General features: G+C 47.7%; 2 protein-coding genes across 5 annotated transcripts in view; both read right to left on the minus strand.

Annotated features, from left to right (window-relative positions):
• The window catches only part of FAM222B (family with sequence similarity 222 member B), a 36,415-nt gene extending 18,383 nt beyond the window's left edge, over positions 1-18,032 (minus strand). Inside the window, exon 1 of one of the 3 annotated variants that reach the window (XM_063402648.1) lies at positions 17,905-18,032. The gene's annotated coding sequence lies outside the window, so the exon portion shown is untranslated. Of the gene's footprint in view, positions 1-1,907; positions 1,927-17,904 lie in introns of those variants that run through there. The other 2 variants (XM_063402646.1, XM_063402647.1) reach the window with 2 other exon arrangements.
• A 1,162-nt stretch (positions 18,033-19,194) lies between these two features.
• On the minus strand, positions 19,195-24,567 carry ERAL1 (Era like 12S mitochondrial rRNA chaperone 1). 2 transcript variants are annotated; one of them, XM_063402658.1, is made up of 12 exons: positions 24,427-24,566; positions 24,231-24,270; positions 23,893-24,128; positions 23,677-23,804; positions 23,515-23,592; positions 23,342-23,388; positions 22,918-22,979; positions 22,418-22,530; positions 21,624-22,004; positions 21,085-21,234; positions 20,754-20,834; positions 19,195-20,488 (listed from the first exon to the last, which is right to left on the minus strand). In XM_063402658.1, the coding sequence occupies exons 1-12, from the start codon at positions 24,512-24,514 to the stop codon at positions 20,366-20,368; spliced, it is 1,527 nt and encodes a 508-aa protein (XP_063258728.1). In that variant the 5' UTR covers positions 24,515-24,566; the 3' UTR covers positions 19,195-20,365. The 2 variants fall into 2 exon arrangements, with proteins under 2 accessions (XP_063258728.1, XP_063258727.1); XM_063402657.1 differs by having other exon boundaries at positions 23,893-24,270; positions 24,427-24,567.
• Between the last annotated feature and the right edge of the window lie 1,613 nt (positions 24,568-26,180).

Here is a 26,180-nt window from a genome sequence, read left to right on the forward strand (position 1 = left end):
TCAATTTTCACTACACTAAAGCACTCTGACCTTTAATTAATTTTCTTTCTCCTTTTATATGGTAACTTCCAACTTCAAAAATTTCATGCTGTACTGGTGGGAAACAGGGATGAAGACACAGCCTGGTGTGTACCTCAGCCATGTTCATGGGCACATATGGCTCCATGGATTTGTGGGGAGGGAGCAAAGGATGCTACACTGAACCACAGCAGCTAAGAGCACAGGCCAGGTAAACACAGCCCTGCCATCAAAATAACTTGCCCTGGATACCAGGCTTATATTTTTATTTTCAAAATGCAAAACAGACTCCCTACCCACCACTGTAGCATTCACAAAAGATCCCATTTTCCTCAACAAGATACTGTCAGGCACAAACAAACATTCCTTCCTCCAAAGCACCAATTATCCTCGGGGCAAACTAAACCCAACTTCTTCCTACATGCTCGAGCAGCATCTTCAACATCACAGCAGCTCTGAAATATGGAACAAGACTTACAGACACGAGCGTGCCTGTTCTCATGTGAACACGAGGGAAAATTAAGGTTAGTTGAGATGACTTCCATCCAAAGGAAAGCCAGAACAGCCCAGCCTCTACCAAACTACAGGATGCTGCTCACACATACCCCAGTGGAGGTACCACGCATTCCCACCAACAGACATTCTCCATCCTTTATGCAATTTCCTGCTGCCTTCAAGTGATAAGAAACCAAAATACACACTGACCCCTTTCCCATGGGGGACAGCCTGCAGTTATAACCTCAACATCCTCAGCAGGAACAGGGTTATGGGCAGCTTTCCTACATGTTCCACGTGTGGGAGAAGCACGAGGCTATAATTCTGGGCTTTACTTCACCACACAGGACATGCAAGAATTGTGAGCTTCCTCATGCCACTCTTGGGCAGAATTCCTTCCTCTCAGCATTCTTGCTTTCCCAGATATGAAAAGGAAGTTTTTCTTAGGTACAGCAAACAGCTGCCTAGGCAAAGGGGAAAGGAAACATGAAACAGTTTCCCTCTCCTGTGGCTGCTTCACAAAGATCACCATTTTCATTATCTCCTCTCACTCCACACTTACTCTGTGAAAGCCCTGAATTAAAGTCTTAATCATGACTTACAGAAATCCTTGTGGGTGCACATGACAGAAGACAGTTTTTCCTTCTAAAATATCGTTAGAAGTTACGGATTACGACAGTTCCTGGGTAGGAAAGCAGCTATCTTCCCCTGTTTATTACAAGCTGATTATTTAAAAAAAAAATTCAGAGCTAACTCTGAACAAATTTTACCTCTATTCAACAGACAAACAACAGAGCAGACATTTGTTAGCTATTGAAAAATATGTTTCGAGTCCTGTTTTAAAAATAGATCCACTTGAAAATGAGATATATTTGCAAATAAGATGAGGCAGAGTGCATTACACTTCATAACAAAAGAAAAACTGAATTTGAATACAAAAGAATAAAAATAGGAAGTGACTCACTTTTGGACCAGGTGTGCTGGTGGTGTGTGAACATGGGCTCACAGGGAGGATGGATTTTGGTTTGCATTGGTCATGCATGTGAATCATTCTGACCTGTACAATCACACTGACAGTCTGGTTTAGTATTTCTCTCTCTGGACACTGAATTATGGTCCCACACATGCTGAAATTTTAACAGCCCATTTACAAAGGCAGCAGTGAAAAATACATTTTTAAGATCCAAAACTGGAGATCTCTCTCTGATTGTGCACAGCAACAGAGCTTCCTGCTGGAACATGAACACATCAGCTCTTGGATACACATCTTATCATTTGTAAGGGCAAGATAAGACCTCCTTCTGTAGTTGGAGATACCGTGCAGCCAGCTGCAAAGATGAAAAGCATTTTAAAAACCTCAAACAGAAGCTGCAACAAACGTACAAAACACCCACCAGCAGAAAATAGAAGCCATCAGGTGAATACCAAGAGCTGGACCAGACACTTTGGATGGTGTTTTCCTGTCAACCTTCACAACGAGGTGCTGGTGTCCTGCTGGCTTGTCCTGACACAGACCTAATGTCCTTATCAGTCTCCCAGGAAACTCAAAGGCCACCTCGTAACATTCACAGAAGAAAGGACAAGAAATACATTAGTTGTGAGCTACTGTAAAGTCTCTGCTATTCTCACTGCTATTTTCATGCTTTCCTGAGAAGCATGAAAAACAGCCACTTGCACAGCTGGCAGCTCAAAACAGCCATAGGGAAAGCAACACGAGTGTGCAAGGTGCCTTCAAAGCCTCTGCACACCACAAGCACCAGAGGTTTTTGTCTGAAGATCTGATAAAACTCTTCAGCACAATCTCACCTGACTCCTTCAGCAGCTGCCAACACACCACCTTTACCTGAAGTTTATATTCATGAAAGATTTCTTTTTTCACAGAAATTTTTACTGACTATAGGATGTTTTTGTTTGCTTTTGTGCATTCTTCCTCCTCTGCACTTGCCTTTTCCTTTTTTAGAAAGAACCCCAACATACAGAGAGCAATAAATTGTAGGGGCAGGACACAGAGGGAGCTGAAACTGTACCACAGGCAGGGAGATCCCTTTGCATGGCAAATACATCGTGGCTGTGTGGGAGAAGAGAATAAACACTACTGCTCCAGCCTGCACCTCAACAGCACAAAGCTGCCTGCACAAAGGTGAGCTCCTGGTAACCCATCTCCAACAGCCCTGACCTCCACTGTGCAGCTCCCACTAAAAGTATCCCCAGGTTTTAATTTCCAATTTGTCTTTCCAGCCACGGAATTGCTACAGTCAACAAATTCAAAAAGGTAAATTTTTCTACCTTCAATTAACCGCATTAGCAGTGTTTATAACTACGTGATTGATAAATGCTCTACAGAAGCTGTAATTAATGTATTTTTTCCTTGGAACACACACCGAACCCCTTGGCGCTCAGACACTTAATGAAAAGCAATTTATCAACTTGCTTTGAACAGCTGAATCTGCCTCCTTAATGCAGAGAAATAACACACTTTGCTTTAAGCACCACCACTCCGAGAAAGGAATGCGCAGCGCGACATTCCGAATGCCATCAGACGCTGCTGGGATTTTGATCGGGATGACAGCGACCAGAGCGCTCATCTCCCTGGCTATGATTCAGTCTGGCTTAACTGGGATCCTTTCCTCCTGGGATGCAGTCGAGCAGGAGATTTGTGCAGATGTGCTTTTGCAGGATGGGGGATCGGGAGCGCCTCTTCAGGACACGGGACAAAGTTCCGAATTCTCCCATGCCTGGCACGCGCGCGCTGGGAAGCAGCAGCAGCAGCTCCAAGAATTTCAGCCTGGACATGTGTTCAGCTGCTCACAAAGCAGACAAAAATAAAGTGCTTACAGAGTGTTTGAATGCTAATTTCCCAAATTGAGCATTGCTTTGTATAGTTGACATATGCAAAAAAAAAAAAAAAAAAAAGAAAAAGAAAAAGGGGGGAAAAGAAGCATTTAGGAGGAAAAGTTTGACATCACAGAATATTTTATGTTGGTATTAACCACTGGAGGGGATTAACCAACCTTCAAAGGCTAAAATCTAAACTCCCATTTCTGAGAATATAGGCTAGAGATTTCCAGTATAGGAGCTGGTGTGTACTCCATGTGGCAGACTGAACGTTAGGATTACATATTTCCATTGCACATGTAAGTCTGTTTCCCATTCCTGCAGGGTCCTGCTCTCTTCCATTTGTCTTTTGATGCAGATAAAAGCTAATGCAGATTGCAACTGCTGATACAGAGAAAGGCACAAGACACAGAGAGCTTTTGGACTAAGGAAAAAAGGGACTCGGGTCCAGACTGCTCGAGCACGTCAAGAGATTGTCTTTGAAACTATAAAACTAGAAATGAAAGCACTGCGTTTTTATTTGATTTGATCAAAGAGACGAGGAAGGAGGGGGAAAAAAAATCACATCTTATAGATGCAGGGTAGCATTTAACTACTTCACACACGATATGGGACCAGCTGATCTCATACAGATATGAATTTGGAGAAAAAACAAAGAGGTAAAGTCACTCCAGCTCTGCAGACACTGCCTGCACAGATCACTGCTTCAGGCTCTGCAAAGAGCAACAGGAACCTGTTTCAAAGCCAGAAAGCCACTGGAAGCACAAACCCAGCCCTCGCCACGGGCACAGGTTTCCAGTCTCCAGTGAAGAGCAGAGGAGTGTGACATTTCTGTCAAATCACAGAAAATAGACTCCAAATATAATGGCTACTTGAATAAATCACTGATTACTCCCTGTTGCAGTGCTCTGACTGTGGGATAGCAGCACACTGTGGCAATCTTCCCAAGGAGGGCTTTCGATTGCAAGCTGCAAAGGGGACAAGACTGAGATTCTTGAACTGAGCATCTGCTCCAGCACGTGCTTGGCACCAGGAGAACGAGGCTCTGCAGAAGTACAAATGGCACTACAGGTAGCAGCTCTGCAGATCCCAAATTGCAGCACGGATAAAACAGATACCTATTGCTGCCACATTCCCTAAGAGAACAGATTTTAAGTATCTGCTCATGGAAATTTCTAACTGCAGAAGGGGAAGCATTTAGATTGCCTCTGGGCTGAAACCATCTAGGTCTTTGCCTTTCACTAAAAATTAAGCAGAAGTCATTTTAAGGAGGCAGGCAGACAACAGTCTTGCACAGGAGATCAAAAAGCTCTCCAGATGTTTATTTTAAATGAAATTCAGAAGCCAGTATAAACCAGATTTTAAACACTGAATAATCCTTACCATAATTTGCATGAGAAAAACAGGCAAAAGGTTCCATCCTACTGCTCTGAAACTCTCCAGGAACATGAAGGGTTGGATTTTGTTCCTCAACTCTTCAGATAAGAATCTGAAATATGAACAAGTCCACACTGCAATCTGATGGCTGTTCAGAATATTTTCCCCTGTGCTGTACACTTGGATGCTCTACACATACACACAGGGGCATCCCATGTGAAGGAAGTCTCTGACCTTCCTCATCAAGACTGTGCAAAATTATGGATTGAAAAGTCAGTCCTAAAAACGTCAGTCCTAAATCCTAAACTTCTTCTCCTCTTGCTACTTTCACTGAATGCTTCCTGATTGTGCAAAAAGCAGAATATTCAGGCGTCAATCTAAGTAGTTTGGGTGTTACGCTGACAATGTCTCTGCAGAGGGGAAGAGAAGAGAGGACAGATTTCCAATAGCTCAGACACTTCCCTGCAAGCAAAGCTGCTACACAGCAAAGGAGATAAATAAAGAGGGAAAGTAACACGCCAGAGAACTTTCACCAAGGTCATGTCAGGATGCTGAACGCTCCCCATCTGCAGGGGAAGATTTAGATGCCTGTTCCACCACACATATCCACTCCCCTGTTGGCAACAACAGCCCTCATTAAACCAAACCGGTTCTAACCATGAAAGAAAGGACATCAGGAAGATGATATTAGCTAACAAATGCAAAAGGAAAACCCAACAGAGGCAGTTCTGGATGGGTGCCTTCTGCAGCAAAATACAGCCCCAGAACATGCACAGAGAGCCCCTGCAGGAGCTGGGAATGGGCAACACAGGCTATCCCAGCCAAAAGGATGGACAGCTCTGCTCTGATCAGAGCTAACAGCTCCTGGCTTGCAGCACAGAGATTCTGTACCCATTGAGCCAGAGCAGAACAGGGATCCCATCAGGAACAGGAGCTTTTAGGACTTTGCTGCTGCACAGGGTGACCTACAGGTTGCAGTTCCTCCTTGCTGTGCAGTCAGGGCAGTGGACATGTGGCAGAACCCTGCAGACACACTCTACCCCGAAACAACAGCCCTACCCCCCAAATATTGTATCAGTTACTGCTGTGCCCTTAACAAGAGTGTTTCTTGCCCGTTTCAGCAATCTGAAAGACACGCTGGGCAAAATTTCAAGCTATGACAAAGTGATCTTATCACTTCTGTGCTGTTCTCGCTACACAAGCCCCTGATTCAGCAGCATGTAATAAAATCTTCATTTGCATGAAAAGCACTCTCTGATCACAAAGTCTTCTGTTCGACAGCCCTCTTCTCATCCACAGCATAGCAATGCAAGCACCACTGTCATTTTGCCTGTGACTGAGGTGGAATATTTTATTTATGTTTTATTTGGAGAGGCTCTCAATGTTTTAATGGCATTTTTCCTAAAATCCCCCAGTATTTTTGAATAAGACAAAAGCTGCACGCAACCCAACTATGCAAGTACTGCAAAGTTCACTCACTACGCTCACACCTGTATTTTTAATAACCGTGTCACGTGAAGGACATTTCATATCAGCACAAGGTGACCATGAACAACTGTAAAATGCCTTTTGTATTCAACAAGTCCAGCCTTTTCCAGTTTGCCTTTAGAGTGCTTGGTGTCATGACACACAGCACTCAGAGAATGTATTTCAAAGGAAAGGAAGGTGTAGCCATGGAAAGAACAATGCACTGCCCGCAACAAGATTAATAGCTGTCCTGGGAAACCAATAAAAACAAGTATCTTGTTATCTTTCTTTACAAAGGGACTGTTAAAGCTTAACTATATAAGGAAACTTTTTCTTTTGGACTAGACCATGAGCCTAATGTATGTGGGCATCCCACATGCCAGCATATGCGATTAATTGGCTCTCGCCTGATGCCGCAGGAGAAAGTTCAACATTCCAGAGGCAGGATGGAGCTTTCACACAACCAGCCTGTGCCCTCTCCCGACTCCAGCTCTCTCACCAAGGCCAGCCCCAGCTCCCTGTCCCGTGCCAGGTGACACCACCACCCATTTCCACCTGTTAACCGCGTCCCACGTACGCACCTCAACTTCACACCCGGCTCCCAGCGAACTCAGCCAAAGCAGAAATACCTTTCATCACGTCAGCAGTGCGGTCCCCATTTAGAAACGCTTTCTTTCACGTTAATCCAGTGCCAAAACGTGGTGGTGTGGGCTGTGCTGATCCAGAAACGGTGCTAAGGATGCTGCTGCCTCCTGTCTATCACCGCACGCTTCATCTCGCGCGTGGCCAGGCAGTGACAGCCCTGCGACAACAGGCACTTTAAATTGGGCAGCTCAGCAGCACATGTACACTGAATTTTTGAACAAGCTATTCTAAGCTGCTTTGCTAGCAATTTCTGGCCTGTGCAGTTTGAAAGCGCACGGTTCTGGCCCTCACAAAGAGCAGACCTGTAAATGACATCTTGAGGATTAAGCTGATTGAGATGCAATTTGCCTAGCAACCATTCATTAAGCAGAGTTCAGAAACAGGCCAGCAATCTATTCCACCTCCTTATCTGAGCAGTAAACAGATAACAGTCTCTACTGTGTCCTCTATGCTCCAGTTCAGACACATTGTAAACAGATTTTTCAGAAGTTTAAACTCCTACGGTAAATCTCCGAGAACAATCCTGCTCTCCAAACACGAGGGATTCGGCTTCAGCAAGTGTCTTACAAGCGAGAAACAGCTCTGGAAGGAGGGTAATGCAAATCAAATTGTGAATGCATTTGCAGTTCCTGTGCCTCCAATATTTTCTCACATCAAGCACTAAGAGCCCATCCTAGTCGTTAAAAAAAAATGTTTAAAAAAATCTTAATCACACAAGCATTTGGCATTGCTATTCTGATCACTGAAAAAAACTCAATAAAAATCTTATTCCCTTCCTTCATCTTCTGCAAGGAATCGATTGACACTTCCAAAGTCTTTGATAAAGGCTCCCCTGCTTCAGAGAAGAAAACAAAAGTCACGTCCTCCCTCCCATTAAGCGTTTTTTCCTCATAAAATAAGCAAGACAACGTAAACGTCATCAGTGGAAATCAAACCAGCTATTTCAGCTCGAAAATTTCAGCTGAAAAGATTAAGCGAAATCATGATTTTGCATAATTGTTTCCCTGCAAGAAACATCTGATAACATCCCATTCTGCTCCAAAATTAAACAACAAAGATTAGCACGGACGTATTTAAGACTATATACCTGAATGGTTTGCCTTTGGTGTACAGTTCTTCTGGGAAATCACTGTGACATACAGCATGCTATTACAATTAAATATGCAAGAAAGAAGAATTAAACTGACTATGAATAATTAATACCCTACAATACTACTTCACAAGGAAAAGTCTGGCTGAATATTACCGCAGATGAGATATACCCAAACACGAGGCACAGCAGAGCTGGCAGCTTTACTTTTATGATGGGGTTTAAAACACCAAGTAACTTTATGGCTGCTGCTCAATTCTAGAGAAGGTGCCAGCCACCCAAGCCTTCTCCTGCTGGATTCCCATCCAGCTTCAGAAAAATGGGATAAATGCAACTGTTGCAATAGTTGCTGCACTGCTCATCTATGTCCCGGAGGTAACAGGCTTCCCAAACACTTTCCATTAAAAGGTATAAAGCAATTATCTGACATCCCAGTAGGGAGAATAAAGCAAATATGATGCAACAATTACTTAGGTGATAAGATCAGGCTAAGGTTGTGAGAAAAAACAATTTTAAAGGGTTGCAAGAGCTAAGGAATGCAGCTTACTTTCCCAGAATCTCTCTTAAGGACAAAGATACCATCAGCTCCAAGAGTCGACCTTCCTGTTTCGAGTTTACTGTTCTGGAGGCTGCAGAACATCCAACTATAGCAAAGCTGAAAATGCCAATTAAAAATATGCTTTTTTTTGCACAACATCCACCCTAAATTGCATATATTAGTATTTACTGAAGTCCTTGTGAAATTGATATCCAATTGTTGGCATTTTCCTTCAGACTCCAGTCGGGTCAGCGCAGTGATAATTGACACAAATACATTTGTTGCACATTTTTAGCTGGAAATGCCCAGTTCCTCTCTGTTTATCCATGCATGGCACACCCAATACCCCTTTTAGAGAGAGAGAATTGAAATCCAACCAACATTTGTGACCACTGAGGTGGAACATGTCCCTGCTACTGTACTTGCTGAAGGTGTGACCACATCCCTCTGCTCCTAAGCCCATACTGCTCCAGGAGGGTCCTGTTCCTGCAGGATCCAACACTCCAAAGCAAGTATCAAATATGAGCTGAGGGTCTTTCTGGGCACAGGCAAAGCCATGCTCAAAGTATGCTGGCTTAATATTAATTTTCTATTAAAAATTAATAGGACTAAATGAAGCTTGCAAGCCTATGGGCACCAAGGCAGTTGTTTTGCCGACACATTTGTTGCCCGGAGGAGCGGGATGTGAGGGATGGGCTGCAGAATTCCTGCAGGATGCAGGATCCATGTGGCTCCTGGGGGGGACAGGGGGCTCTTCCCCACACCCCAGAGGGACCCTGGGTTCCATTAGTGCTGTGTCACCCCATCCTCCTGCCCAGAAACTGGTGGGGAAGATGAAACCCTGATGAGATCCTGGTGAAAACCCCACCTGAGATCCAGCCTTCTCTGGAACTCTGGAATTGCCTCCAATCCTCACCCATGTGCCACTTTCCCACTTCCCAGAATGAATTCCCTTGCCAACAAGAACCCTGCAAATATCCGGAGTTTACGTAAGCTTAACCTTCAGTCCCTATTAATGTTAACGGAATAGGAAAAAATTAACCATGGTGCAAGTAAAATGACTGTATCTGCATTTCTAATTATACAACAAAACACACCACATGGCAGTATTTCCAAGCACCTTGCTGGGAATAAAATAGCCAGTGGACTGAGGCTTCCATTTGGAGTGGTGGATGCAAGAGCAACGAGCATTGAGGCTGACAGTTATGGGATGAGGACGTGAGAATTAAGGGAAATGAAGTGACATACGCAAATGATTATAACAAAAATGTTAATAATTAGAAAAATAGTCACCTTAAAAATTTAAAATTTCATGATCTCTCCTACTTTTTAATGGCTTAGCCTACTTTTCCCAACCTAATTTGCATGATCAAAATAGGCCTCCTGCCAGGAAGCATTAAAATGGCAGCCCCCCATCGAGACTAAACTCCCTTCACCATACGAGACTGAAGGACTAATAACTATTCCTAAAAACATTTTAAATCCATTAACGTTGTTTAGCAAACACTTATTTAGAATTAGTGCCGCCATCAGAATTTGATTGTGCTCTACTAAAGTGTTCTATAAAAGCCTTTGAGGGAGGAGCAGGTCCCTCCCAAACACCTGTGCCATCTCCAACCCTCTCCAAAAAGCTGAGCACCCTCACACTCCTCTATGTTTTCCATCCCAAAACCCCAAAGTATTCTCCAAGGTCAACCAGACAATTCCCAGCAGCTCTTCAGAGTGCCAGGCTGGAAGGACCCTCCAAGATGCTCAGAGCAGCCAGACAAGAGGACACCATCCCCACTAACCTCTACACTCAGCAATTAATTCTATACACCAAAAAAACCCAGGTTAGCACAAAAATATAAACCTCAATATTACTGATGTACTGAAGATTTGGATTCTAGTAGAAATATATGGTGGTTTATACAAATTTGTCCGAGCTACATGTTATCCTTTCAGTGCCATCTGCACAAAACCAGAGTTTTATCTAAGCACTGGATACTAAAATAAATCATTTTCTCCATATCTATGATCTTGTTGGAGACAGACGCCACAAACCTGAGAGCTGGCTAGTGCAGGCTTGTCTAGTCACAAATAAAATTACATCCACATCAGTATGATTTATTTTTAATAAAAAAATAAGGCAAACCAGGCTCTTCATATCAAAACAGGCTCAGCCAGCACCCTCCATACCCACAGAGGACATCATGTACAGTGTGAAATTATCAGAATAAAACTGGGATTGGCACTGTCATTTCCCCTAGTAAGAAATATCACTATCAAGAGACACATTTTAATTGCCACATGTAATGAAAAGTACCTGCTAATTCACTTGCTGTATTTATTGGTATTTAAATTCAGGACTACTAGTCTTGGCAGGATATTTTCTGGTGACTTTAGTTTTTTGGAATGTCCGTGCCCCAGCAGATTTTGAAGAGTGAATTTGGCTCTCCAGTACAATACAAATGACCCTTCTCTGTCCATGCATGAATGAGGTTCTTGGGCTGCACTTCTCAAAGCATCTCGTCCTGAGTGTCCCCTGTGAGTGGGACCTCACAGTAATTAGCACAATCTGATACTGGAAACTCAACTAATTCTAACATTGATCCCTCAGGACAGCACAGCCCATGATTTGAGAAATGTTGGTCCCAAAAGACCCTTTGTTTCTACCTTTCAAAGTCACTAAAGGCTGGAAAATAAATTATATTCACCAAAAGCTTTGCAAATTCCTTTCTCCTGGCTGGATACATTCTCCAACCAGCAGCCAAAGCTAAAGGTTTATAAGGATTACTGAAAGCACCAAACCTGTTTTATTTTCTTAGACAGAGCAATTTCTAACATCTGCAGTCACTGCTGTGAGATTGCAAAGGATTTTATTTGCCAAGTCAAGCTGTCGAAAGGACAGATTATAAAAAATAAACACTAACCATTTTTAGATCTAACTTTCCCCCACAGACTGTGTTTTATGCCCTTTCACTGGAAATGTTACATCAGAATAAAATCAGATTTAATTGGCTCTTAAATAACTGAACAGCCACTTTAATTTTATTTCAATAGCAATAATTCATAAATCAAGCAGCTGAAATCCTAGCACAGAGTGACAAGTAAATAAAGCAGAACACATTGAAGGAGAGCACGAACACCACATGGTGAAGGGTGATTTTTCTCAAACGTCACCATTTTATGGACATCACAAAAATACTTGGACCTCAAACCTGACAGTTCATCAGCAATAAATGCTTAACAAAGACCAGTGGATGATGATCCTTGCCCAACTGGAACTGCTAAGAGAATGGCTGGGATTTTAGCCATGGATGCAATTTCCCACATGCACACTAGATGGAAGTATGGAAAAATCTTAATTCTTTCCTGTCTCAACTTAAATTCAAGTGGTTGAGATGTTATGTTGGACTGTCACATTCTGAGAAGAAATTTTTTTTGGTTCTTCATCAGCAACTTCACTCATTGATAAGCTCTAAGTAAAAAGATGCCCTGAAATATTAAACTAAGCAGTGTTGGAAATTAATAGTAAATATAAGAGAATATACAGCAGAAATACTAAATATGTTATTCAGGCTAATTTCTAGGCTACACACATTCAATTTCTAAAGTATTTGAATAATAATCACTAATGAGATCCTTCAGAGACATTGAAGTTACATTTTTTAGATGTCCAGGTTATTATAAGAAACACCACCTTGTCAATGAATAGAAACAGGGACTAGAAAAGGGATAAAAAGATTCATAAATGCTGCTGCCATTGTGACTGGAAACAGATTTGTACAATACAGTGGGAGAGGTACAGGGAAATAGAGAACCTGAAGTCTTGCAGAACAAGCAGATCAGAGAGCAGCAAACTTGAATGGGATTAAATTACACACAAATCTCCTGGAAACGATCTCAAAAGTGACTTGTTCCAAAACAATCCATTTCTAAATTTAAACACTAAAGAGTTCACAGACACAAAAACTAAATCAGGCAATGGTGTGACCAGGAAAAGGTGCTGGAAGAGCTGTTTTCCCTCCCTACTCTGGCTTTTTCATATATTGATTTTTCTCCATGCTCATTCACAAATGCTCAGCAGAGCTGTGAACAATTTAAAGTCAAGGGATGCACGAATTACCAGCTCCAGGAACACACCACCCATTCCAGGCAAAAGCTGAGGGCTTTGCTGTAGCTGAAGAAAATAAAACCCAACCCAGAATCAGAACACACTGATGAGCTGGAAGAGAAGGGCAAGCAAATCCCTAATTTTCCCTGTTCACAACAAAACCAAAGCACATGACATTCCTTCAGCTTAGGAGACAACAAATTAAGAAAACCAGTGCCAGAACAGACGGATGAACAAAGAACAATGCTGGATAAAAGAATATAAAGTAGGCATGAAGAGCTCCCCTTTCCAGATGTTAAGAAGACATGCTGTTTTTCATTCCAGGTTTAAAAAAAGATAAGCAGAGGAGGAAGTTTACTTTGGAGAGTGGGAGCATCTGCATAATTTTTTGAAAAAGGTTCACACAAAGATTTCCTTCCAACAGAATTTAAACTATAGCTATACATATATACATAGATATATGTGGCATTGGCTCAAGACAGTCACCTTAACATATTTTTCAAAGTGTTTTCCTTGAAGAAACTGCCTATGGAGAGGAACAAAATGACTGGCAAGGGACAGCCACAGGAAAGGGCAGGACTGTGAGACACACATCCTCCAACAAGCACACTCCAAGTTTAACAACATGAAGGCAACGAGGGGGACAGCAGGATACAGCAAAGGATATGCTGGGGCCAGGAAATGAGAAAAGAATCCACCGCGCTCAACTCTGACTTATGGGATATTTTACCAATAAAAACACACAGCAGTATTTTTTTCACATGTGTGGCTCCCACCTTAGCCAGGCCAGGGAGACTGTCCCAGTATGAGGAGGGAAATTACAGAGAACAGGATGCTAGATCCACTCTGAAGAGCAGAGCACTGTGCTTCACCTATTTCCACTTGCTCTCGCGTGGTTCCCAAATTAGAAACAATCAGAATCCTGCTGGAAACAATATACGGCACCTTAATTGGGTTGGCTGCACTACAGACGTCAGCAATGTATCACTTAGTAGATCATTTTCTGACTGCTTTTTTTTCCCCTTTAATACTAAAAATAGCTGCACTTTCATGGTTCACCTTTTTCTACATCACCTTTACTACAGACACTGTAAGAAATTCAGTGTTAGCACTCGTTGCCCACCGAAGATCCTACAGGACCCACACCTGCTGCAGGCAGGATCTGTCACCTAATTCAGCAGAGTTGTACTTAAAGGTTTGTCTCAGAAATGTTGCATCTACAGAGAACCTGTTTTCTAAAACATTTCCCCCTAGTACACCCATCAGTGCATCTATTTAAAAGCCTGGAACAGCTCAGTCATCTTCATCAACATCCCAGTGCTCCACACATTCCAAGCACTCCAGAATCCCTGCACGGGACTTGGGGATTCACATGAAAAATCTTTCCCAGTTTTCATCCCCAAGAGCTACACCCCCACTATTCCCCACCAAATCCACACTGCAGCCAAACTGCATTCCTGAGAAATTATTCCAAGAATGAAATATCACCATTTTCCTCAGAAACGCTGGAAACTTGGACTAATCTTCACACACAGCATAAACAAGTTAAGCAATGGGAATACATAAAGGAAGAATAATTCTTAAGCACAATGGGGAAATAATTATAGCAACAACAGAACAAGTACAAAATGAGTGGGGAGGCATGGAGAGACACCCAGACAGAATGTGCTGAAATAAGGAAAAGGGACCTATAGGATCTATAAGGTTGGATCAGCCATGAGCTACAGCTGCTGGTTTTTCAAATGCTCATTTAAATCAAATTACTAAAAACATAGAAACCAGCAGCAGATGAACACAGAGGTCTCTGTCAGCTCCAGCTATGCCCTGCTTGGACAGCAAAATCAGCTTTTGAAAGATTACAATTCCTTGGAAAAATATCTTTGGGTAAAGTTCAGAACAACTTTTCTGGACATCAGCCAGCAGAATGCCTGCTCAGGAGCTCTGTTCCTCAATCAGTATTTGGAAAGCTTTTCTTTTTTTTCAAGTAGAAAGATGAATAATGTGACAAACTCATTTTAGCATTTGCAGTCAAAGTAACGATCTGCAATTAAAAGAAAAAATTGCTCCAAGATCTGTGTGGTAAAGATTTTAACACGAGTCACAAAATACAATGGGAAAATGGCAATGTGGCATACCACACAAGGAATAAAAAATTCAATTACTCACTTCACTTCCTAGTTTGAGAACATTTAAAATTGTTTAAACATTTCAAATGCTGAAAATTGGAAAGGGTGGGGTGACAGACTCATTACAGGTGCAGAAAATTGTGAAACCTTTCCTCATGCTGAGGGGCATCTTTCCCCAAAAAAAGCCTCTGAAGAGGCTGCATGCAGTGTACTACTACACACCAGAGTGACCTGTTACTCACCTGCTGGGTGTAGCATTTCAGTGAACTACATGTTCTTAAAGCAATTATTTAAAAGTGCTGATCATCTGTTAAACAACTCAAACAAATCAGGCTGTGGCTACGTTCTTGGTGGTGTATTTAGCAACTCCATAAATCCCAGAATCCTGCAAGTTACTTTACCTCTTACTTCATAAACCTGTGACTCTCCTTATTGTTACCTCACTGAAGACGAGTGAGCCAGGAATTTATAAGATATAAAATGTTTTGATGATGGAGGCTTTTGGAATGGGACCAGCCAGGGTAAAACCTTCTGCTTGCTCCTCTCCCCATCTCTGTTTGCCGGCCAGTAACAATGATCAAAACCAAAGAAGAGTAAAAAATGAATGGGCAAACCAATGTGAAAAAGTAAAACATTGCACTGGAAACACTGATAAAAGTTTCTATCCCACATCCAGGCATTTCAGCAAGAGCAGCAGAGGACACAAGCTGAGACTCCTGCACACTGTCTGAGCTTCTGGGAAACAGAGATACTTCAGTCCTTGACAAAAATCCTTACTTCTCCTCTTGATCTGGTAACAGTTCCCAGAAGCAAGCGTAGATATAAAAGCTTATCTATCAGAGGACAACTTGAAACAAATACAAATAAGGCTTAAATGAAGGCAAATATCCAAGCTGCAGAGAACACGACGGTTCCTTAATTTCACATTTGGAGAAAAGACAATACTATGTGGACATTCTCCAACATATTTTTAATGTTATTAACAGAAATAGCACCCCAGGCTGTGCTCAAGCTGAAAAAGTGTGAAACTGTTTGCAATGTGAAGTGAAAGGGGATCAAAAATACCATCTTATTAAATGGCATTTATTTGGTGCTAAGTGAATTATTTATTCAATTGAGAAGTTCACAAAATGACAGGGGGGTAAATGCAAGCGAGGTCACTACTTCATGTCAGTATCAAAGCTGATCCTTAACAGAATTTAAGCACCTGCCTTTTCTTTTATCTCAGCACAAAATGAGATTTCTTTCATTTTTTTTTTACACTTCAAAAGCCATGTAACACAACAGAATATATGCCAAGCATGCAAAAACAGAGCATGCCAGCATCTTTCAGCAATCAGCTTTCCCTTGTCATCCATTATGTCAGATTTATCTATTTTTGCTTAATTCTTGCTCCAGCAATACGCATCCTTCCTCTCTCCAGACTATCAGGCTGGTTGGGCTGCAATTCAATACAGCTTCTTAAAATAGTTGAGAAATATTGAAAATATTTGAAGCGATGCCTGTGAATTACAGCAAATTCATCAACTCCTCTTGCAGCTCCTGCCCGAACTGTGATCCCCCAGACAAGGGGCAATTCTCATTTCTTCACCTCAGAAACTCTACCCAGTGTAAATATCATTTAGAAAATAAATAGCCTTTTCGTTTATGGAAGCATTTCTTCATGAAAGCTCAGATTCTGTGTTAATTGCAAACCTTACCCTCTGATTCTTACTTGCTTTTGATCCAAACCTTCCTCTGCTGAAAATTAATAGTGAGTGCATGGGCTTTTAAGTTTGCTTTCTGTCATCACTGCTTTTCCCTTTCCAAGCCTCCAGACCCTCTGGATTGGCTTTACAGGACACCAGACCCACCTAAAAACTCTCCCTGAATCCTTCACTGCTGCTGGCTGCAAAACTCTGCTCTCTCCACCTCTAACACCTGTAAGACCCTCGAACATCATCTCTACCCACTGCTTTATGCACCCACTTAAATGAACAAACTCCAACAAGTTCAAATTCTTAAAAAGCCCTGATCAGAAATAAACAGGCTGAAAGGAAAATGCAACTCCCATCACCCTATTCCCTCACTGCCTATGGAACACAGAATTTTCTCAGCTGGCTGCTGAATCAGACGAAGTTTCCACAGTGCACACACACACACATGCAGAGTCACAAAGCCCCAACACGTCCAGGAGGATTTATTCCATCACAAAGTCACTACCGTTGCTCCAGCACAAATGACATCACTTAGGAACCCAACCTCATCTCCTGAGAGCTCCCAGCTCCCTCCTCTCCCGCAGCGACCCGAGCAACAAAGAACCGGGATTGTGCAATAAAGAGAAAAAAAGTATTGCTGCAAAAAGTTTCCCAGAAAAACTTATATTTTCTTGAGAATGTGACTACGGAAAAATTAAGGACTGTAGTAAGGAGTGAGCAGAACAAATTCTGGTTGAACTAACCAACCTGCATCTGTGATTTATCCTAAACTTGTACCTAGTGCTACCAAGGGAGGCTGAGAGACGCAGGTGAGCCCTCGCAGGTGTTGGTCGGGGAGGCTCACACGCTGCAGAACCGAAACCATCTCAGTACTTTGCTGCACGAGTGGACTGAGAACTGGAGTCCAGCTCTGCAGTTTTCTTCTTCTTCTTCTTCAGACACACTTGAAATTTGGTTGGGAATAAAAACGACGGATGATTTACTGACGATACCTGTTCGCTGCCCATGGGAAAGATGGGCTTTGAGGTCCCTTGCAGCCCAAGCCAGCCTCTTGCGAGTCTCTTGCAAAAAGACACTTTTCTTGGGAAAGAATCACACAAAGGATGTGCTCGCACTGCGACCGCAATCCCCCCTTCCCCCTGACGGCACTTCTGTCGCGATGGCTGACGCACTATCGCGACCCCGGGCCGTGTGCGCGGTACCCAGGGGCAGCTAACGAGGGCACCGGGGCTACCGGGGGGCCTGGGAGCCCCGCGCTGAGCGGGGGAGACCCCGGGGAGGCGGGCTGGGAGCCACTGTCGCGACAGGAGGCGGGTGTCGCGACACGGGGCGGGTCGCCACACCGGTGATGCCTCAGCGGGCGGAGGGGAGGGGACACCCGGGAAGGACAATGGTGGGGGGGGTATGAACCGCGGCGGTCCCGCCGCGCTGTGAGGGGGAGTACGAGGATGATGACGATGAGGAGGAGGAGGAGGTGACGGTGGGGCCGCGCCCTCGCTCCCGCCGTGTGCCGCACTTACTCTCGGTGCCCCTGCCCGGGCCTCATGGCGCCGCCGCCGCTGTGCCCGCCCGGCCCCGCCGCCGCCGCCGCCGCCCGCCCCGGCCGTGCTGGCTGCGCAGCCGCCCCCGCGCACGCGCGGCCCGCGCGCCGCCCGCCCCGCCCCGCGCACGCGCGGCCCCGCGGCCACGGGAGCGAGGGACGGGATGGGGGAAATGGGGGGGGCAGCGCCGCGCCGCCCCCTGCCGGTAACCGGGAGTAGTGCAGGGAACGGCGGGGACAGCGCGGGGCGTGAGGGAGGGACACGGCGGGTACACAGTGAGGGACATGGGGGCGACATTGGGGGGTGTGAGGGAGGGACATGGCGGGTACACAGTGAGGGACATGGGGGCGACATTGGGGGGTGTGAGGGAGGGACATGGCGGGTACACACTGAGGGACATGGGGGCGACATTGGGGGACGTGAGGGAGGGACATGGCGGGTACACAGTGAGGGACATGGGGGGGGACATTGGGGGGCATTTGGGGAGGTATGAGGGAGGGACATTCGGGTACACAGTGAGGGACATGGGGGACATGAGGGAGGACATGGGGGGGCACAGGGAGGATGTGAAGGGGACATGTGGGGAACAGGGAGGGACACACGGAGGACACGAGGTCATGGCCGAGGCACAGGGAGGACACGAAGGAACACGGGGGTGGGCAGGGAGATGCAGGTGGGGCAGGAAGGGGGCACAAAAAGAGCTCTGACAGAGCTCCGGTGCTGCCCACACCGAGGTCTCAACAGGCACTCCCCCACGCTCCTTTGTGAAGTTTTTTTCCGCAGGGAAGCGATGATTTGCATCCCTGCCATGGGCTTGCAATGGGATAATTAACCTAATTCTCAAAGCTCGTTAAGGAGCTGCAGGTCAGGAAGGTGAGAGAGTTCACCCCTCCCCATGCCAAGAGCATTTCCACTGCCCCCAGGAGTGGCTGTTGCTCTGGGCACTCAGCTCCATCCCTGGAAGCAGCCTGGGACGAAGCTCTGGGGCAGCACAGGGTGACCCTGACCCCTCCTATGGCACAGCCACAGAGGGGACAGCTTCCCCTTGTACCCCATGGCATGAGACCCCTCTGACCCTGCTTACCCAGCTTTTCCCCCTACAAGGTGCGACCCTCAGAAGTCTCAGCTCAGGAAAGGGGATCTAAGCTCAGCTGGGAAGGAGGAATGACATGAAAGTGCCCTGGTTTGAGCTGGAATAAAACAGAGGGAAGGTGGTGGCTGTGAGGTCAGGCTGCCAGGGAGGAATAAAAGAGAGAACAATCACTTGTGCTGGGACCTCATTTTATTGGAAGGGAAATGTAAAAGTTGGACAGCAGCATTCAAGGGACCACAGCACCCCCTGCTCCTGGGAAACAAGGAAGGACACTCTGTGGAAGTTTCCCAACCCAGTTTTCAGCTGATCTCCCATTCCAGATAGAATTCTTCAGCAGAAGGGTAAAACATCCCTTTCACAATGCACCAGAGAGGGACAAGGGGCTGAGCAGGTTTGGGTTCCAGACCCTTCCCAATCTGTTCACTGCTGGGGTTTTCTTCCTTCAGGGATGATAATTTGTAACTGCACATGGAGATTTATCTGCATTTCTAGCAGGAAGGTACCCAGTGCTCCAAACGCCTCACAAAAGAGACCAAACAAGCCCCAAACACCAGGTCCAGGCACACACATGTGGTGCCAGACTCCACCACGCCAAAGGCTCTGCAGAGCCAGCCCTGCTCCTCCAGCCTCACCTGTGCCAGGTGCTCTCTGCTACCCCTGAGCTGCAGAACCTGCTGCTCTTCCCACTTTGGGGTTTTCTTTAGCTGCAACAGCTTCTGTATTTGTATCTGTGACCCTGGTGTAACGAGTGAGGACTTGGAAATAACTGATAAAATAAACTACTCGAATTTCTAAAAAGTGGATCCATGCTGGTTTTGTACAACAGAACAGCCAGTCAGGCATTACAGATGTTCCAGCTGCCAGCAAATCCCTAAAACTGGCTCCCTACACCCACCAACTTCAACAGGGCAGGGAGAAAACTCAACATGAGACCATCAGGTGAGCTGGAGGGGCTTCATCCTCCTGTGTGACCAGATTCAGCCTTCAGCAGAGATTACAAGCCTGTGCTGATGATCCTTCACTGGACCCTTTGTTTGCTACAAGGCAGGAGATGCTCCTGAACTTCCATGTACAAATATTTGAGAGCAAGGACATGAGACACAGCCCAAAAGAAATGGTGGCAGCTCTGGAAATGCAGTACCAGAATCATGAATGCAGCTGATTCTCCAGTGTCTGTCCCCAGCTCAGATGCCACAGAAGGTCTGGAGATTTTATATTCCACTTCATCCCACTGCGGTGATTCCATCATCCTCTATTTCTGGATTGAACAAAGGTGCCAGGATACCCCCAGGACTGGTTTCTCCACATGATCAGAGAGTTCAAGGGCTGTTAAAACACACCAAGGGCTCAACCCTTCACCTCCACCTTGAGCTTCAGGTGGACATCACACAGGAAAGCGTTCATCAGGTCCTGGCCAGCCTCCCGAGCAATCTTGCTGATGACCTTTCCTCCTCTTCCAATCAACATCCTCTGTGTTAAAACCCAGAGAAAACATCATCAAACTCACCCTTACATTGCCCAGGAGAACCGTGCAGCCACAGAAGCAATGAGGGAAATTCCAACATTAAACCATGAGGCAAATTTGGGAAGGTGTAAATTGCTACTGAACAACCAGTATTGGGTACATGGCTTTTTCCAAAGAAGAGGGGGAGAGATCACAGCAAGGATGCACGTGTTGGACTTGAGGAACCTCCCTTCACCCTCCCCAGCATGCCATCTTTCCCCCCTCACTCACTTTATGAGACTCCCTTGGCACCAGGAGGCTCTGCATGATGAGGAGCTCCCCACATTCTCCTTCTTCCCAAATCTCCGTCACCTGCAACAGCAAGGGAGCACTCAGCAATTCTGGAAAATCCTCAGGAATCCCAAGCACCACTTCCCTGGAGACACCAGCACACAGGGGTGACCCCTTCACACACAGAAAGGGTCTTAGAGCACACCTGAGGTGCAAATACTGAGACACCCCACAGCGTCTGGCAGATCCAAACAAAGGGATTCTCATCACACAGCCCGAAATTCCCAATAGAAACAGCTCATGGCCAAGTCTGCCTGTGCACACTCCCCACCTGAGTCACTCCATAAGGCACTTCCAGGGGCAGGTACTCCAGGACCTTCTCCCTGATGATATTATCACAGATCTCCTGAGGTGACTGGTTGGTCAGGACGTCGCTGTGGAATTCCCAAGGGCCTGGCTTGGCTTGCATCAGGAGGTACCTCTGTGGGGACAGCACCCCCCATCAGCTGCCACGTGTCACCTACACAGTGCCAACACCCCTGTGCTCCTCCTGCACAGAGCTGCTGGCCTGGCATCAGGGCAGGGAAAGGAGAAAGGGAAGCTCTGAAACCCCTCCCTAGAGCCTTGTGTAACAGTCACAGAAGCCCACAGAACCCCTGGAGCTGAGAGACAGCAGTGGGTGGATTCATTATTGTGAACAAGCCGCTCTTTGGAGAGCCCCAGGTAAAAACTTTGTCCAGAAAACTCTGGAGATGGAGCAGGGACACACCCCATGTTGACACGTGACACTTTTCCCTCATGCCAGGCCTGGAGCAGAAGCTGAGGCTCTGTATAAAGTCTCTAGGTGTGACAGGTTCAGACTGGAGTTACCTTGAGGGTATCCACCTCCTCCCCACGGAGAGCTGCCAGCATGAAGATCTCCTGGAAGTGTGGCCAGCCTTTTCTCTCTTTGAGATCCTCGGGTTCCTGGTGCTTTGGCACTTGGGCTTCCCCTGTGCCAGCACCCCCAGTGTCACTGCTCTTGTCCAAACCAGAGCCTTCCTGGGCCTGACTCTTTTCCTGCCCAAAGGGAGACCCTGGAGCCTTGCTTTCAGGTGGAGAAGCCCGAGTGATATGAAGGGGAGGCTTTGCTGAAGAACTGGAATCCTGTTTAGCTGCAGATTTCACTTCCAGTTTCTTTCCATTCACAATTCCCTCTGTCAGGTCAGTTGCTATTTCCAGCAGGAGAAACTTCTTCTTCAGTATATCCACCTGAAGTCAGAGAGAGAGAGAGGTGGCAGGATTTATCCTGAATGAAGCGGGCAGCTGGGCCCTGGATCTGAAGGAGCCAGAGGAAAGCCCCCAGGGCAGCAGCTGCTGCAGGACAGGGCAGGTTTGTGATCAGAGGCCAAGCCAGAGTGTGCCAGCAGTGCCAGGACAGTTTGCACACACACTGAGAACCTGTCAGCTCTGCTGAGATTCTCCCTGACCTGGATTGGATTTAAACCCCAGACAGCAGCACAAATTTGGGGGTGCTTGTGCATGCAACAGGTACACACACCCCCCTCAATATTCTGGGGCAGAGGGGGAAACCTGTGTCCTTTAACACACCAGGGACCCAAAAACCCATCGGTGCTGATGCCAGGGGGTGCATGAAGAAGGCAGGAAGAACAAGAAGGATTTACCTTGTTCAGGACCAGGACACTGGGGATGTGGGGGAACTGAGACAGGCACTTCAGCACCTCCTTGCTCAGAGAGTTCCGTGTCCAGTGATCCGACACGTCCACCAGAACCAGGACTGCCAGGAAAGAGGGAGGGAAACAGGATGAATCCACATTTTCCAGAGCTTTAGAGTCTGGGGTCACTTCCCTCCTCAGGAAAGGCATAAAAAGAAGAATTTTATTGAAAAAACACTAAAATGCAGCTTACCCATGTCACCCTAATGACATCACACGTGCTAAACCTCAATGTCCAAGCCCAATTATTAACCCAAAGTGCCTCCCCTTGGCACCAGGCAGTTCTTATCCCCTCCTCAGCTCAACAGTCCAGATCTTTTCCCTGCCCTTCCTTCCTTGTTCACCCTCCCTGGGCTGCCTGTGCTGCCAGCAAACACCCAGATACCACAGTTGGGAACTTGGGTGGCAGAAAAGGATTTGGTTTGATCCAAAAGGAGTTGAAAACCCACCTAAATCTGCATGTTTCATGCTGTCCCACGGGTCTGTCAGCATGGCTTCTTCTAATTTATGCCTGGAAGACACATACAAATGAGTAAACCAGACACACTTCATTATAATTCTGTTCCTTCCCCTCAAAGTAGAGGAAAACCAGTGTTTTCCCTCACTTCAGCTGCCACAAAGCTGCTTCAGGGGTTGTGACATCCCTTGTCATGTGCAGATACACAGAATGACACACAAAAAGGCTCAAGGGACATCACAGCTCTGTGTGCTACTGAAATTACAGCAAAAAAAATCTTGGAGACCAAAATAAGGCTAAAACTATGCATTCATCTCACTCCTATTTTACAGGCTTTGCACAGTGAAAATCACATTCCTGTTTTATCAACTTCTGACAGGCAGCACACACCCCCCTCCCCACACCAGTGCTGGTACCTCTTGGCTTTTAAGGGATTAGTGAGGCCAGGCGTGTCCAGAATGATCTAAGAAAAGGAAAAACAAATGTCTCAAGTTTGCCAGCAGTGAGAGGCCAGGGTAAAACCCCATCTTTGTGCAAGGACAAGTGATCCCACAGGATACAGATGAGCAAATCCTGCCCTTTGCCTCACCAGCTGCGTGTCCTCGTGTGTGATGACCCCCTGGGCCTTGCAGCGGGTGGTGTGAACCTTCTTGGAGACTGGGAAAACCTGCAGAGAATTAATAAAACACATTACACAGCCAGGACAGGCCAGCAAACCGAGGAAACAGCCCGAGCTCCAGCTCAGCTTCACCTTCCTGCCCAGGAGCTGGTTGGAGAGCGTGGATTTCCCGGCGTTGGGGGCGCCGATGATGGCGATCCTCAGCACCCTGGGGTTCTGCGGCTGGTCCGGCCGATTCTCCAACAGCCGCTTCTGCTCCTCTGCCGGGGAAAGGAGGAGCTCGGATGCTGCCAAACCCCTCCGCGGTCGGGATCGCCGCGGGGCGGGGCGGCAGCCGGCGCCACTCACCTTTGTCGGTGGCCACGGGCGGCGGGTGCTGGCCCAGAGCGGCGGGCGGGGCCTCGGCGGGGATGCCCAGGAGGCTGCCCAGAGCCGAGCTGCTCCCGCTCCGGCGGCTGGGAATGCTCAGGATCCTGCCCAGAGCCGAGCTGCTCCCGCTCCGGCGGCTGGGAATGCTCAGGATCCTGCCCAGAGCCGAGCTGCTCCCGCTCCGGGGGCTGGGAATGCTCAGGATCCTGCCCAGAGCCGAGCTGCTCCCGCTCCGGGGGCTGGGAATGCTCGGGATCCTGCTCAGAGCCGAGCTGCTCCCACTCCGAGGGCTCGGAATGCTCGGGATCCTGCCCAGCGCCGAGCTGCTCCCGCTCCGGCAGCTCCCCGGGAGGCGAGCTGGAAGAAAACACCGAATATGTCAAGAACGGACCGAAACCACACCAAGATCGCGCCGGCCCCTACCTGCACACGCAGCGTCCCGGCAGCGCTCACCCCACAAGGCCTCCCGGTCCGCCCCGGCGCCCCGCCCGCCAGCTCCCAGCCCCAGCGCACCTGCCCCCAGCCGGAGCGGCCCCGCCGCGGCGGCAGCGGCGGCGCAGAGCGCGGCCCTGGCGGTGGCCGCGGCCGTGGGAGCCGCCATGTCGGCGCGCCGCGGGGCACGCCGGGAAGGCGAGGCGTGCCCGCTGCCATTGGCGAACAGCGCGGAGACATAGAGAGAGCGGGGACGGGGCCAGAGCGCCGCCCTGCCGCGGGGAATTGTGGGACGGAAACGGTCGGGAAGCCGGCGGGGCGGGGACGCGGGAGCGCCCCCTGCCGGCGCCACAGCGGGGTCCCGGTGTCACCAGTGCCCCCCCAGTGCTCCCGGTGTCACCAGTATGACCAATGCCCCCCCAGTGTCACCAGTGCTCCCGGTGTCACCAGTGTCACTAGTGGCCCCCCGCAGTGCTCCTGGTGTCCCCGGTTCCTGTGCCCCCGATGCCTGAAGTGCCTCCAGTGCTCCTAGAGCTCCCTGTCACACAGCCCAGTGCTCCCAGTGCCCCCAGTGCTCCCCATCACACAGGCCAATGAGCCACAGTGCCTTATACAACACCAACCAGTTTGTCCCAGTGCTCCCTACAACCCTCTCCAGTCCATCCCAGTGCACCTCAGGAGGCCCAACACATCCCCTGCATGTGATTAGAGCCCCCTGTGCTCCCCAGTGAGACCCAGTGCTCCCAGTTCCCCTCTTCTGTAAAACCCTGTGCATCCCAGTGCTCGCCTTACACTACACCCCACAATGCTCCTCGAGTGTTCCAGCCCTCCCCATTACCCCCCAGTGCCTCCCAGTTCCCCCCAGTTCTCCCTGCAACACCCCACAGCGCACTCCCATGTCCCCTGCACCACAAAGCCCTGCCCCAAGGTACCCCTGTGCCCCTCTACACCTGAATGCACCCGAAATTCCCAGTCACACCCTGCACCCCAGTGCTCCCTTGAGCCCCCAGTGCAGCCCAGCGCTCCCCAGTTCCTCAGTTCCACCAGGCCTGGAACCCCCAGGGGATGCTGTGAGAAAGGAGAGACGGAGCCATGGTTCTGTAACTCTTTTTATTGTCCTGTGCCCGTCTCCAGGGCTCCATTACTGCATCCATCCCGTGCCGTTCCGTGCCGCTCCATGCCGCGTGCCCGGCCGTCGGCAGAACCGTTACCATTACTAAACTCAGTAATGGTAACGGTTTCCCCGCCGGCCGCGGGTCCCTGGCTGTGTCCGGATCCTCCACACCCCGGGGTGCCCCGTCCCACCCCGCCCCCAGCCCGCGTGGCGCATCCCCGGTGCCCCGGTGGCGGTCGTGGCGGGAGGAGGTCGGTGCAGCCCGGGGAGTACATCATCTATACTGTAGTGTCTCATAGCCAACTTACAGTATACGATGATATCCTGCCCGGGACAGCGTGCAGAGAGAGCAGAGCCTGCAGGGGACAGCGTGGTTAGGGAGCACAGCCCCCACCCGGGTGTCACCCTCACCCATCCCTGGTCCTGTTGCTTCCTGAGCCTCCTGGAGGCCTCCCTGCTCCAGCACCTCCCTACCTGCTCTTTATCCCTCCCAGTTCCACCACCCCAGAGCAGGATAGAGGTTCTCAGTGGCTTCCCTCCCCAGGCATCCCCCCTAATTCCTCCTTGTCATCCCATTCCCACCACCCTGGAAAGGAGCAGAGGTTCCCAATCACCCCCCTCTCCCCAACACCTCCCTATCCCATTTTTGCCCCCCATTGCTGCCCCGGAGTGGGATTGAAGGCTCCCAATTGCCTCCTCACCACAACATCCCCCTAACCCC

Source organism: Prinia subflava, chromosome 8, assembly GCF_021018805.1.
Source record: "Prinia subflava isolate CZ2003 ecotype Zambia chromosome 8, Cam_Psub_1.2, whole genome shotgun sequence".
In the NCBI taxonomy this organism is placed as follows: domain Eukaryota; kingdom Metazoa; phylum Chordata; class Aves; order Passeriformes; family Cisticolidae; genus Prinia; species Prinia subflava.

Bases quoted from the DNA above. Each gene is read 5' to 3' on its own strand.
- ERAL1 (XM_063402657.1), bottom strand. From the start codon at position 24,514: ATGGCGGCTCCCACGGCCGCGGCCACCGCCAGGGCCGCGCTCTGCGCC. The intron at 24,271-24,426 runs GTGCGCTGGGGC...GTTTTCTTCCAG, and splicing joins GCCGCTCCGGCTGGGGGCAG to CTCGCCTCCCGGGGAGCTGC. The intron at 22,531-22,917 runs GTGGGTTTTCAA...CTTTCCTGGCAG, and splicing joins CATGAAACATGCAGATTTAG to TCCTGGTTCTGGTGGACGTG.